At 35.0% G+C, this 15,040-nt stretch overlaps 1 protein-coding gene across 1 annotated transcript in view; it reads right to left on the bottom strand.

The window, feature by feature from the left end:
• The window catches only part of LOC136035758 (uncharacterized), a 159,168-nt gene that overhangs the window by 120,640 nt on the left and 23,488 nt on the right, over nucleotides 1-15,040 (bottom strand). The window contains exons 2-3 of the mRNA XM_065717728.1: nucleotides 12,481-12,581; nucleotides 1,774-5,637 (exon numbers count right to left, since the gene is read on the bottom strand). Coding sequence (XP_065573800.1) covers nucleotides 1,774-5,637; nucleotides 12,481-12,571 — 3,955 coding nt within the window. The 5' untranslated portion in view covers nucleotides 12,572-12,581. The remainder of the gene's footprint in view (nucleotides 1-1,773; nucleotides 5,638-12,480; nucleotides 12,582-15,040) is intronic.

The raw sequence follows: 15,040 nt of genomic DNA, 5'->3' as shown, positions 1-15,040 counted from the left end.
TCTTTGTAAATTTTTCGGGATTAAAATACCCTGAAGTAAAATTCTTGGGTAAAAAATGTCATATTTGCCGAAGAAAAATAAATATGGTTATTTAGGCCTTTCTCGTTGGCGTAAATTCGTAGCCGTGGAATTTAATATTCATTTAAACAGAAACATTGCAGTTGGGGCAATTCAATATATTTTCTAAAAAGATACTAAGCTTACGACCCTTTAAATATACTAGAAGATAGTTTAACAGAGGTTTCACTCCAATCAATGAATGAAACAGTAATTCTAGAGTTGACCTAGTAAAATTTTTATGGTAAATAAGAAAAATCCAAGATTGAAAATAGTTTCAAATAGGATAATGTTAATAATAGTAAAAGAGAATTGTATCGAGGTAACGAATAGGGAAAAACTTGTAGCAATAATATTTTCCTGAAGAAAAGTTGAGGTAAAAAACAGCAAACTAAAAAACTAATACTAAATACGAAAAAAAAGAAACAAAAGCTAAGACAAAATACATAAAAAAAACCTTTACTAATCAATTTTTAGTAATTATTTAATTAATTTGTATTAATTAATTAACTAATTAATTTGTTGGGGATTGAGGCTAGATTAACGCTCCAGTCAATCAATGCTGGATTGAGGCTCCAATCCGCTCCAATCAATGAATGAAACAGTAATTCTAGAGTTTACCTAGCAAAACTTTTATGGCTAATAAGAAAAATCCAAGATTCAAAATATTTTCAAATGGGATAATGTCTATAATAGAGGTCCTGTGGTGGCGCAGTGGATTTGACCTTAGCTTAGTAATACGGGACTCAGAGATCGAATCACGCTGCAGGAATGCACTGCAGGGCCGACGCAGGGACCTTAGTAGTCAAGAAGCGTCGTTAATTCTTAAATAATAAAAAAAGTCTATAATAGTAAAAGAGAATTATACCGAGGTAAATAATAGGGAAAAAGTCGTAGAAACAATATTTTCCTGAAGAGAAATTCAGGTAAAAATCCCAGCAAACTAAAAAACTAACACTAAATACGAAAAAAAAGAGACAAAAGCTAAGATGAATACATGAATAAACCCTTACTAGTCAATTTGTATTAATTAGTTTCTATTAATCAATTTGACGGAGTGAACCCAACTGGATCGAGGCTAAGGCCATTAAGGTACACTGCCTCCACGCCCCAGATGGCTAAGCTTGCAGAGTCACGCCACTAACCCCTACATCAAGCCAAGACTGGGAAATTTTTAGCAGCATCAGGATTTGAACCTGCATTCCGAGGAACATAGTGTCGTGTGCCATCCACACAGCACAGGATGGTTCACTTTTATTATTAAGGCCTATTAATAATGAGTATCCACATTATTCAAGGGAAACAGGAAGAAATTCGATCCAATCAATCAAAATCATTAAAGATTACAATGCCGTGTTTAAATTATAAGGACATCAGCCTCTCTAATTAATCTAATCATATTTACTGTGTTTTTTGTCGTTTTTTTCTTTTTCCTATGTGTTTTTGGCACTGAGGGCACATTGTCAACTTCGGGTCGATTTATCTATTATTTTTTTTTACCGTCATTGGCCTAATCCAACTTTTTGTGATTAAAATAAAAAAAAATTAAGTTCCTTATGATTAACCAGTTCAGCCTTAAACTTTTTCTTCGCTTATACATCTTAGCTGTTTAAATATATAACACTTGGGAAAAAACAGACCCTGGATTTTGACAGCATGAATCTATACAGGAAAAAAGAGTTTCTAACTCAGATAAGTAGAAAAAATAATACTTACTGTTTAACAACGCTTGCTCCCAAATACACACTGGATCCTTGTCACAGTCGAATGGTTTACTTGAAGCAGAGACAACAGGTTTCAAGGTCAGGAGTACGTCGGGAGTTTCCACCAAGCCCGGCACATCACCAACACTTAACGTGCCAATTTCCGATATGCCTACATCAATGTTTGACTCGGTATGACTTTCAGTGTTATTGGATTGATCATGATTTTCAGCTCCCTGGTCGTTATATAATTTAGCTGGATCATGGGGTATAGTAGTGGTACTATCAAGCATTTCATCTGTAGATAGGTTTGCTTCATCAGAGAAGGGTGCAAAATCCTTACTGATTGCTATTTCAGCATTGTCCAAAATAGAGATTTCATCACTTAGCAGGGAATCATCAATGAAATTCTGAATTTTTTCCGGAATTGCTGCAATATTTTCAAGCGCTGGGAAGAAACTGCTGGTGCCGTCAGATCTTTTTTCTTCAATTAAAATAGTAGGTAAATCTTCCTTAGAAACCGTGATATGCTCTTCTGTACTAAAAACTGTTGTGGCTTCCATATTAATTGTGGTTTCTGATTCTATTAAATTAGTACCATCATTTTCCACGAAAGAGTCACTCTCAATCTCATCTAAGTCTTCTTGAATGTCGTTCAGAGTCGAACCATTAGCATTTTCGTCATTCGATTTCAAATCTTCAAAAGAAGAAACCATACCTTGTTTTGGCACTCCTTCAAAATCTGAGTCTATCACCGTAATTATTCCATTATTAATGCCTTCTTGTAAATTACTACTTTTAGTTTTGTCGTTAGCTGGAATCGAGGATGTTGTTTCTAGCTTAGCCACAGGAATATTTTCAATATCTACAAGTGATTCGTCAACATAATTAATCTGGGTATTTTCTTTTACTTCTGAATCAGACTCTGTTGGTTCAAAAGTGTTCTCTTCCTCGTTAACTAGAGTCGAGGATTCTACATTAACAGTAGTTTTGAAGTCTACTGTATCAAGGTCATTATCAAGGTCATTTGTTACAAAGAGCTCATCGACAGAATCACTCAAGATATCCTCATTTCCATCCTCATTGGAGCCAATTGGTGAATTAATCTCAGTATCACTGCCTGCTTTTAAATCGTTACTATCAACTTTGTCGTTAGCTAGAGTTGTTGACTCTATATTTATGGTAGTTTCTAAACCAAATACATCAAAGTTTTTATTAGGTATGAGTAACTCATCAATCGAATTGCTCAGTGACTCTTCATTTGTTCCTTCATCAGTATCTACTGCTGAATCAATCGCAGTATCACTGTCTTCCATTTCATCGGTGCTCTTAACTATGCTGTTAGCTAGAGATGTGGACTCTATACTGATAGTAGTTTCTAAGCCAAATGGATTTGTGTCTTTATTAATTACAAGAAAATCATCATTAGAATCACTCTGGATAACTTTATTAGTTCCTTCGTCAGAATTTATGACAGAAATAATCGCAGAATTACTACCATCCAATAAATCACTGATCTTAACTTCGTCATTAGCTAGAGATACAGATTCCACATTGACAGTAGTTTCTGAACCAAGTCCATCAATATAGTTATCACTTACAAGAAAATCATTAGAAGAATCACTCTGGACATCTTCATTAGTTTCTTCACCAGAGTCTAAAGCTGTAAAGTTCGTAGCATCACTACCTTCCTTTGAATCACTACTCTTAACTTCGTCATTAGCAATTGTTGTAGATTCGACATCAGCGGTAATTACTGAATCAAGTGCAGAAATGGGTTTATTAATTAAAAGGAACTCATTGGAAGAATCACTCTGGGTATCTTCATTAGTTTCATCACCAGAAACTATTGCTGAAATATTCGTTGCATCACTGCCTTCCTTTAAATCACTGTTCTTAACTTTGTCATTAGCCATAGTTGCTGAATCTATATTAGTGATAGCTTCTGAATCAAATGCATAAATGTGTGTATTACTTACAAGGAACTCATCAGCAGAATCACTCTGGATATCTTCATTAGTTTCCTTGCCAGAGTTTACTGCTGAAAACATCATTGTATCACTTCCTTCTTTTAATTCTCCACTCTTTACTTTGTCATCAGCAAGAGTTGTGGACTCAAAATTGTTGGTAGTGTCAAAACTAAATACACCAATATTATTATTAGTCAAAAGCAAATTATCATCAAAATTACTCTGGATATCTTCATTTCTGTCAACAACAAAGCCTGCTGTTGTAATAATTGTGTTAACACCGTCTTCCTGGAGATCGCTGCTGTTATTTTTCCCATTAGCCAGAGTTGTTGATTCCATATTGATTAAATTAAGCGCAGTAGGGCTACCATGTGTGGTAGATAACTCCTCAGTGAAATCAATCATATCCTTCTGAGTATTTTCATAAGTTTCTGGAGCTTTATTTAAAGTAAAATTATCTTCAATCACAGCTTCTGGTATTGTCTCGATATTTGGCGGTGAAATAATAATGCTAGTTTTGTCGTTTTTGATAATTGCTTCTATACCTAGATTCTCTGCAGCAAGGGTTACATCATTTGCACCTTTATGTAAAATGCTTGTGGAGGTATCACTGTTGCCTATGGTTGATGAGTCTATTGTTAGGGTTTCAAAGACAGTTGCACCATGATTGTCATCATTCGCGAAAAAATTATCGGTTGGGATGTTTTGAGCGTCATCAGATATTCCTTGGATATCATACACTGTCGAAATTATCTGACTCACATCTTGTGACATTTGGTGTTTCCCTGAAAGAGCAGCATTAGCCATTTCATCCTCAAAACTTGTATTATGAATTGGCATTATATGCATAACAGAATCCATAGGTTTAAACGGCATGACAAGCGAAATTCTTTGCGAGTTATCCAGTGAAGTATTAGCAAGGGTTAGAGAGTCCAAATCAATTATAGCATCTATATTGTCCGTCACGATTTTCTCATCACTCAAGTTAGATTGATGAGTAGTGTTATTCGCCGTATTACCTGGCATTTGCGCACTATCATTTAAAGTAGACGTTGTGACACTTTCTGTGCCAGGCGTCAATTGTACATTTAATGGGGAAGCATCTGTGATTTGTTCGTCAATATCTATGATTGAGGTCTCAATAGCAGGATTTATTACAGCACTGAATGCACTACTAGAGACTATCGAATCTGCGCTACTTATTTCATTCAAATTAAGATCACCATGGGTCTCAATCATTTTAACAATATTTTGATCAGTAGTGACAGAATTAGAGCTGGTGGTAGGATTGATCGTAGTGCTAGCTGCAGTTATCACTTCCTTGGAAACTTCTGTTGCAGCTGCTGGTGTTTCACTGTTTGCACTATCAGAAGATATGGGATTTATGCTACTATATTTACCATTGTTCTTAATGAAAGTAATCACACTTGGCTCTGTCGTCGTAGCAGAAGTGCCGGTGACGATACTATCAGGAGTTGTAACAACAGCTAAAATCGTCGTTTCCTGAAAAAGTTCTGTTGCAGCTGCTAGTATTTCATTATAGTTGCTATTGGAAGATATAGGATCTGTATTGTTATCTTCGTTTAAAACGAGGCTGCCAATGTTTTTAATTAAGCTATTCACGAAAGGTTCTGTAGCAATAGCAGTAGTGGTAGCAGTTGCTCTAGTGGTGCTACCAATAGTAGATGTCGTGGCTAGAGTAGTTGTTTCTTCACTAGCTTCTGTTACGCTGGTGGATGTTTCTGTGACTTCATAATTTTTCTGACGACAGCAAGAGCCAATCAGGAATCTATCTCGACAAAGACCTAGATGAGTGCCTCCCGAGCGCCAACAACTCCAAACATATACACATTCTCCAACGCCACCTCTCGCAGTACATGAATTGCCACGTAGTTGAGGTCTTAGCACTAAAAGAGAACTTCAGTTGTAAATATGTTACTGTCAATGTTTGAAATTAGGTTAATGTCAACATTCACTGGTGAATACCCAAAATTCCTTTTTCTCTGCTTGGATTCAATTAACTTCGCGAATCAGCTTTTCAATCTTATGCAAGCTATGATGGTAAAAGCTAAAGTTAGGTTAGGTTATTTATGTTTATCAGGATTACTAGTCTCAGAAATGGGTCAGAAACCTAATCTAACCCAACCTAACCTTTCACCATCAAAACTTGCATAAAGTTAAAAAAGTTGACTTGCAACGCTGACAAAATCCAATGAGAAAAACATGTATTCCAGATATTTACCGGTGAATGCACTAAAACAGAACTTCAGTTTTAAATATGTTACTGTGAATGTTTGAAATTAGGTTAATGCCGACATTCACCGGTGAAGACCCAAAATCCCTTTTTCTCTGGTTGGCTTCAATTAACTTCGCGAATCAGCTTTTTCCATCTTATGCAAGCTAATATGGTACAAGCTAAAGTTAGGTTAGGTTAATTATGTTTAGCAGGGTTACAAGTCTCAGAAATGGGTTAGAAACCTAAACTAAACCAAGCTAATCTTTCAACATCAAAACTTGCATAAAATTAAAAAAGTTGACTGGCAACGCTGACAAAATCCAATGAAAAAAAAATGTATTCCAGACATTCACCGATGAATGTCGACATTCACCGATTTTGGACATTCACGGTAACATATATTTTAAAATTCGACAAGTAGGCCTAATGACTGTGACAAAGCTTGGGGTACTACCAGCACAAAGTTTGCAAGTTCGTTTTTTGGGATGAAAAGCAACCCAATTGATGGTGAACAGGGAACACACTATTAGGTGATCTATATGTAGCAACAACATAATGAAACAACGCTTTAACATAAAATTTTAGTCTTCTGGTAGGGACCTGGAGTCCCTTCCCCCTCCACTACCCTAACTTATGCTACAATGTAGATCCTTTTACATTTAAAAAAAAATCAATTTTATTTATGCTAGTGTGGTTATGTAGGAGCATTCATATGTGCGTGATAGAAAACCGGGCCTTTTCAAATAAATTGTCACGAATACTGGTGAATCTAAAGATATATTTACTTCTATGTTTTCAACGCTGTTGTGAATTTGAAAATGCTCTAGTTTCATTATTAATTGAGTACATGTGAAATTGTTTATCAAAGAGTGGAATGACATCTTTAATTTGGAAAGGTGCGACCCAAACTTTACAAATCCAAAACAGAAGTGACATAATCAAAACTGGAATCTAGAAACGTTTATTCCAGAAACGATTATTCCTAGAAAGCTAGAAACGTTTATTCCAGAAACTAGGGTGGAATACAAAATTTACAGAAACTCGATCCTGGTCTGTTAGAAAGTGAGTAAAAATGACAGTCGATAAAAAAAAAACAGTCGGTACAGTCCGGGACCCCTCCCTCAAGACATTTCGGACAGTGCCACATCTGAACAGACAGGCCTCTTTTGGTAAATATCAAGACCGTCATCATTTCTCATTTTTTAGCAACTGTTTTTCGAGAACATAGGAAGTAATTTTACGAAAAAGGCTTAAATTTCTTGAGAGACAACATATAAAGTTTCTTATTTAAGAATTTTATTTGCAATAAGTCACATTGGAGTATCAGGGTGCGAGTATTATAATTCATACCCTAAAACTCCTCCGCTTCCACCCATTCTTGCCTGATACTTAATTCACTGATATAATTGTGTTGCTTTTTCTGCTAACACTATTGTTTTTGTTTTTTTTTGGTCTTTTTTGTTTTTTAAATCATGATCAGTTGTCTGTAGGTCAATAACAGTACCAGAAAGCTTTATTTCTCTATCATTGGTACCCTGATACAGAAAATACGAGTTGGGTAATTAAATTACCCCCACCCTCACCCCAAGGCCGCCATAAGAAAACAGGAAAACCGCTTATTTTTCATTTCGAATAGTATATTGATAGGAAGTTTATCAATTATATTTTGTCCCTGTGATAGTAGCAAGTCTATTTTGCCCCTTGGCCCAACATGAGGGTGGTGAATGTGGTCCACACGTCTCGCGGTCATTTCAAAAAAGTAATCACCAAACTTCGCCATTTTTGACCATATAGCCAAGATTTTAAAAACTTTATCAAACGTCCTAACATTCGAACCAACTGTTCCATGAAGTTTTATTTTTTTGGGTGTATAAACATACTTTTTGTTGCTTTAAGCTCTTCAGTTTTAAATAAACCTCAGGACTTGGATAGAATGAAAGCTTGGCTTTTCATAGAGATACTAATTTTGACTAGAATTTTGAAAAATACCAGAAACCAGGGCGAATGAAATTGCTCCCACAACAAACACATCCATAAAAACATTTTACGTTTAACCGTCGCTGGTCGTGTGGTAAAATGCTCGTCTGCCATGCGGGCGGCTGGTGTTTGATCTCCACTCGGTACATTTAATATTATACTAACACACCGTATCGGTACAAAACCCATACCATATTTTCTTCTAACATTAATAGTATACTAGTATGCAGTCCGAGCGAACAGGTATCTCATAATTCCGAGCGCACATATATCCCAATGTGCTATTGGAATTGCTAGTCTCTCCTATAGGTCAATTGGATACAACAAATGCCCTATCTCAATCTGCTATTGGAGACATTTGGTCTATCGAGCATCTGGTATTACGTAATCATTTTCGGTTGATAAGGAAATTTCTGGAAAAATTATTATCTGAGTTTCATTTTCCAAGCATGTTATTAAATAATTGGAGTGAGTTTGAAGTGGCATGACGTCTAAATAAACAAAGTTCTGATGTGAATTCTGATATATAATTGGCGGAGAACATAGTACATAATTGGCGGAGAACAAAGCAAGTACTGATGTTAAGAATACAATTCTTACTTCATAATATTCAGAATCATCATAGTTAATACATTTTGCAAGCAGCCTCGCTATAGCTTATCCCCCCTCCTAATGTGCAAATATATAGTGCAAATTATATATTTTTAATGCATTGTAGCTTGTTTTTATAGTTTCTGCTGTGCCACAGTTGATTCAATTTACAGGTACACAGGTTGAACTTGAAACAACTGAGATGCATTAGATGAAAATGTGTGTAATTACGGTTATAAAACCGAATGACACATTCTATGTGACAAGCTTAAATAGTTCGAAAAGGGATTTTTATATATTAATCAATATCCCCCTACCTTAAAGGGACCCATGCCCATGATATTGCCCTGTGTACAACTCAATTAGGACAGAGTAATGGATATTAATTGTCTGCTGAATGGGAAGCGTATAGTCCACCACAGCCCCGTACATCTCTTCAAGACATATCTTAGTTTAGAAGACGAATCTAGTTTGAGAAGTCTAAGAGCAAAGAGACAAGTTAACGCTTTTTATGCTTAGGAATGAGCAAATATTTAAACTTGAACTTAATTGAAAAAGGAATTTTCATAATCTAAAAAAGAATTTTTAATTTAAATAACTTTTTATTAAAGAGCTACTTCACCAAATATAGTTATGTTTGTGTTTGTTGATTGTAATCTCTCTTATCGTTAATTGTTTATTTTCTCTTTTTATTATTTTTTTTTTGTCTTACTCTGTCACTAGGGCTACAAACCCTTTTTGTTTTGTTGACAGGTCAGAAATAAATTGAATTGATATTGCTCTGTGTACACCCCAGGTAGAACAGAGTAACGGATATTAATTGTCTGCTGAATAGGGAGAGTATAGTCACGTCTACCAGCATCATATAGTGTATAGCCCTTTGATTTCTTTTTTATTAAAGAGCTACTTCACCAAATGTAGTTATGTTTGTGTTTGTTGATTGTAATCTCTCTTATCGTTAATTGTTTATTTTCTCTTTTTATTATTTTTTTTTTTTGTCTTACTCTGTCACTAGGGCTACAAACCCTTTTTGTTTTGTTGACAGGTCAGAAATAAATTGAATTGATATTGCTCTGTGTACACCCCAGGTAGAACAGAGTAACGGATATTAATTGTCTGCTGAATAGGGAGCGTATAGTCACGTCTACCAGCATCATATAGTGTATAGCCCTTTGATTTCTTTATTATTAAAGAGCTACTTCACCAAATGTAGTTATGTTTGTGTTTGTTGATTGTAATCTCTCTTATCGTTAATTGTTTATTTTCTCTTTTTATTATTTTTTTTTTGTCTTACTCTGTCACTAGGGCTACAAACCCTTTTTGTTTTGTTGACAGGTCAGAAATAAATTGAATTGATATTGCTCTGTGTACACCCCAGGTAGAACAGAGTAACGGATATTAATTGTCTGCTGAATAGGGAGCGTATAGTCACGTCTACCAGCATCATATAGTGTATAGCCCTTTGATTTCTTTTTTATTAAAGAGCTACTTCACCAAATGTAGTTATGTTTGTTTGTTGATTGTAATCTATCTTTTCGTTGATTGTTTATTTTCTCTTTTTATTATTTTTTTGTCTTATTGTGTCACTAGGGCTACAAACCTTTTTTTGTTTTGTTGACGGGTCAGAAATGAATGGAACTGAATTGATATGGCTCTGTGTACACCCCAGGTAGGACAGAGTAACGGATAGGTCCACCAGCATCATATAGTGTACAGCCCTTTGATTTCTTTTTTTATTAAAGAGCTACTTCACCAAATGTAGTTATTTTTGTTTGTTGATTGTAATCTATCTTTTCGTTGATTGTTTATTTTCTCTTTTTATTATTTTTTTTTGTCTTATTGTGTCACTAAGGCTACAAACCCTCTTTTGTTTTGTTCACGGGTCAGAAATGAATTGAATTGATATTGCTCTGTGTAAACCCCAGGTAGAACAGAGTAACGGATATTAATTGTCGGCTGAATAGGGAGCGTATAGTCAGGTCCACCAGCATCATATAGTGTACAACCCTTTGATTTCTTTTTTATTAAAGAGCTACTTTGCTAACCTATTAAACTGAAGAAGCCCCATTTATGGATCTTCTCGATCTCACAAAAGAGTAATGATATCGTAAAATGTCAAACCATACAATATATAATCAATCTCAGATCATCTGCTCCAAATCACATTAAATAATGCTCTTTTCACTGGCAGACTTTTAAATCACAATATTTTCGGGATTGCATTAGTGGTGAATGAAACAGCGAATTCCTTCAGGTCAAAGTTAATTAGCTTCAGAAGATATGATTAGTAGGTATTCAAAGATTTTAGGTCAGTAATGTTTAGGAAATGAAAGTATGTTTTCTCCATTCTTAATGGCTTATGAAATTTGATTAGTGCTTTTTATGTGAAATAGTTTACCATCTTAAAACATAAGTGAAAGCATATCCTCCCGTAACTTGCCTTAAGTTAAATTAGAAAAAAAAGGTTTCTAAATTGGTATTTTGGTATATGGAAGAATAAATAAGAGTCAGAATAACAGAAACTCAACTAAAAGAGACAATTAAATGAAAGTAGTTAAAAAACGGTACATGTCAATTTTACAGAACACACCCAAGAAGTGAAGTTAGGTTAATCCTAATGAAATATACCGAAATAGGATGAAAATACAATGCTTTAGTAACAAAATTATCGGGACTACAGAGAAAATTTTTGAAAGCAGGACGACCAGACCGCATTATATTAAATATCTAACCTAACCAAAATACCAATTCTATATATTAAATACTTAATCAAATATACCTACAACGTAGTTTTTCTACTGAGCCTAATCTAATTGTCTCTGAATACAGACAGCTAAACCAGTTTTTGTCAGATCTTTCTGACAAAATTCCTGAGTGTGTTCCATATAATTAACAAGGTAAAAAAAAAGTCAAGATAGTTTTTTTGTTAGCGAATAAATCAAAGTAAAGAACAGCACATATTAAAGAAAAACAGGTAACAGTACTGTATGAATTTGAATATATGTTGTGTGAATAAAAAGTTCTGCAAATTGACCTCCTGTCAAGATTACGGCCCCTCACACTACAAAATATTTTGTTCGCATTGACATGAAAAAACCAATTTGAAAAACTTCCCATGCTCGTATCTCCATACTTTCACTACTTCAAAGGCTTGAAAGCCCTGATTAAAAAAGTAACAAAAAATAGGCCTAACTTGAGTCAAGGCCGTATACATAGTGGTGGAGAGTGTGTCAAGGGGTTTGACTTCCCCCCAAGAAAAAAATGTCTGTCCGACTCGTAAAAACACAACAAAAATGCATATAAACAGACTTTTAAAGGGTTTTTTTTCAGAAGCTCCCCCCCCAGAACAAAATCATGGATATGGCCCTGACTTGAGATCAATGCAAGGAAACTACATCGCCGAGGCATACAATCAAAGAGAAGCTCTAAGTCAAGATAGAAAAAAAGGAAGTTCATCCTTCATCCTTCAAGGAACCTTGCGATTTTTGCAAGTAAGGATGAGACAGAGGTAGAAGCTCCAAAGCAAATTTATTGGGCTGTAGATTAATTTCAGTACTGGGCTAAGGCATTGGGCTGTACACCAATTTCAGAAGACTTTTTTCATCTAGCACAGCAATTTATCGAGTTAATGCTGCTTTACTAGTCTTGTAATAAAGAAATAGAACGAACATAGTAAATACTAATGGTCGGGGGGGGGGGGCTCTAAACTCCACCTCCCTGCGAAAGTGTCTAATAAAAGTTTAGCGAAAAAAACCAAAATGCTTAAAACTGGCCAACTAGTTCTTTGATTATTAGCATCATCAAATACGATTTTTGAGTGGAGACAATCCTTACCCCCTGACCTTGCGTACAGATCTCTCAATTTTGTAGGCCATAAGAAAATAATAATAAAACAGTAGCCTACTATTAGCCTAGACAAAAGGGAACAAATATTCACAAAACTCACATGATTTTATTCGCATTTTCGGCATTCCCTTAGCAGAGTCTGTAAAAGTACTTACACCGAAGAGACATAGAAAAATAGAGAAATGGACCATTTTTTCCGACCTAAAAAAAGAATAATTACAATTACAAAAATAAGCCAGGACAGAATGTCTCAGACCAATAACTCAGTATAATAACTCAATAATACAATAATACTAATAATATAATAACTCAATAATACTCAGTATAATCAAACTGTTCAATGTAATTAAGGGTAAGTAAAAAAACTCTTGTCAATAACCGAACCTATAAAAGCTGGAATTTCAAAACAACATATTTACATCAAAAGTTCGTTTTTTGCTGATTCTTTGTATTAAGTAATGAACAAACTTTCAAGCTTAAAATTACTCATTAAAACTCATTTGCATAATACTACTATTACCACTACTAACTACAGCACCGAGGCACATGAGGCCAACACAGCTGCGCCGGCTGATCTTCCACCTAAGGCCATATCTAGGGGCTAGGGGGTTCGTACCCCTCCTGATATGTTCGTCCAACTAGTAAAAGCATAACTATAATGATATAAACAAATTTTTGATGTTTTTTTTTAATGTTCTTTTTTGTAACCCCTACGAAAACAAAATCGTTTTGTACCCTCCCAACGAAAAAAACACTTTTTAGCCCCGCCCCCTATCCCAAAAAATCCAAGATACGGCCCTGCTTTCACCCAATATATTCAAAATTCCACATATTAACCAGAGGTTGTTTAAGGGGGGAGAGGGTACTTGCCCTGGGCTCAAAAATTTCAGGGGCTCAAAATTTCAAATTAATAATTTACAGTTTTAATCGTTTTGCAAATTAATTTGTGTTAAAATAAAGTAGAGGACGCAGTTAATAAAAGAAAATAACTCATACAATAAACTAAAAAATAACTAAATTATAACAATTGAATAATGAAATAACTAAACTGAAATAATAATAATAATAACTGAATAATTTAAATAATAAATTCAAAAATTATTGGTGATAAATCATCAATTAATTATTTAATTGAAAATAATTTTGTTAATAAATGACAATTTTATTATATTTTAGCCTGAAAGTTTGTGGGAGACAGGGCAAGAGAGTCCAGAACCGCCAATTCTGTTAACCTCTTCCATATAGTTCAAATTGCCTTAAGATTTGTCTGATTTTAGTGAAGGAAAAAAATCACCCCCTAAAAAATGGTGCTATTAAGCGAATTTGAAGATAAGTGACTTTTCTGCAACAGGGCCAATCGCGACAGCCCAGATACTTGCAAGGTCCTAGAGAGAAAAGCAGAATGGGAGATCAAAAAACATTGCGTGACCACTAGCGCAATAGATTCGAATTTAAATTACGACAGAAAACTCAGCATGTTCAAGAACCCTAGAAAGAATGTTTCAGCCCTTTATCTGAAAAATAGACTATTAACATAAGTATTTTTATTTTTTCTTTGTCGGCTTTGTCCGTTACTAAATAAAAAAAAAAGTTTTTTCAACTGAAAGTAAGGAGCAACATTAAAACTTAAAACGAACTGAAATTGTTGCGTATATGAGGGAGTTCGCCCCCTCGTCAATACCTCCCTCTTTATGTTAAAGCTTGAATTTTGTTCCAATTCTTTAAGAATGACCCCTGAATCACAAAAGGTTTAATTAGAATAAATAACACTTTTGAAAGTACAAAAAAAAAACTTTAGCGTAAAAAGTGAAGTATTGACGAGGGGGTGAGCCCCCTAATATACGCAATAATTTCTGTCCGCTGTTAGTTTTAATGTGGTTCTTTACTTTCAGTTGAAAAAATCTTCCTTTTTTATTTAATTTCAGATCGTTTTCTTAAATAGAGCTGGGAAATCCGGCGCACCCTTCATGGAAAATTCCCTTCCCACATGAAAAATTCCTCCATGAAAAGACCCTACCACGTAACCTTCTCTCCCTGACCCTCCTACCAGACAATCCCCTGAAAACGCCTGTATGCTTCCCAAAAACTAATGCTATGTGCAAACAATGGGCAAAGTTCACAACTTTCAGCCCTTCCCCCCGGGGACTGTGGGGGATTAAGGCATCATTAAAGACATAGGTTTCACATTCTTGGACTATGCTGAACAAAATGGCTATCTAAAAAATTTTGTCTAGTGACTTTGGGAAAAAATGAGCGTTGGAGGGTGCCTGGCTGCCCTCCAATTTTTTAGTCACTCAAAAAGGGCACTAGAACTTTTAATCTCCCTTTAAATGAGCCGTCGTGGGATATTCTAGGACCACTGGGTCGATATGATCACCCCAGAGAAGAAAAAAAAAAACAATAAACAAACAAACAAACAAATAACACGCATCCGTGATGTTTCTTCTGACAAAAAATACAAAATTCCACATTTTTGAAGATAGGAGCTCAAAACCTCTACAGTAAGGTTCTCTAATACGCTGAATCTGATGGAGTGATTTTCCTTAAGATTCTATTAAGACTTTTAGGAGACGTTCCCCCCTTTTCCGAAAATAAGGCAAATAATATCAGACTTGTAACTTTTGATGAGCAAGACTAAACTTGATAAACATTACATTGGA

Source organism: Artemia franciscana, chromosome 14, assembly GCF_032884065.1.
Source record: "Artemia franciscana chromosome 14, ASM3288406v1, whole genome shotgun sequence".
Lineage (NCBI taxonomy): Eukaryota > Metazoa > Arthropoda > Branchiopoda > Anostraca > Artemiidae > Artemia > Artemia franciscana.
The sequence above is the reverse complement of the archived record's forward strand: the minus strand, read 5'-3'. Positions and strand labels throughout refer to the sequence as shown.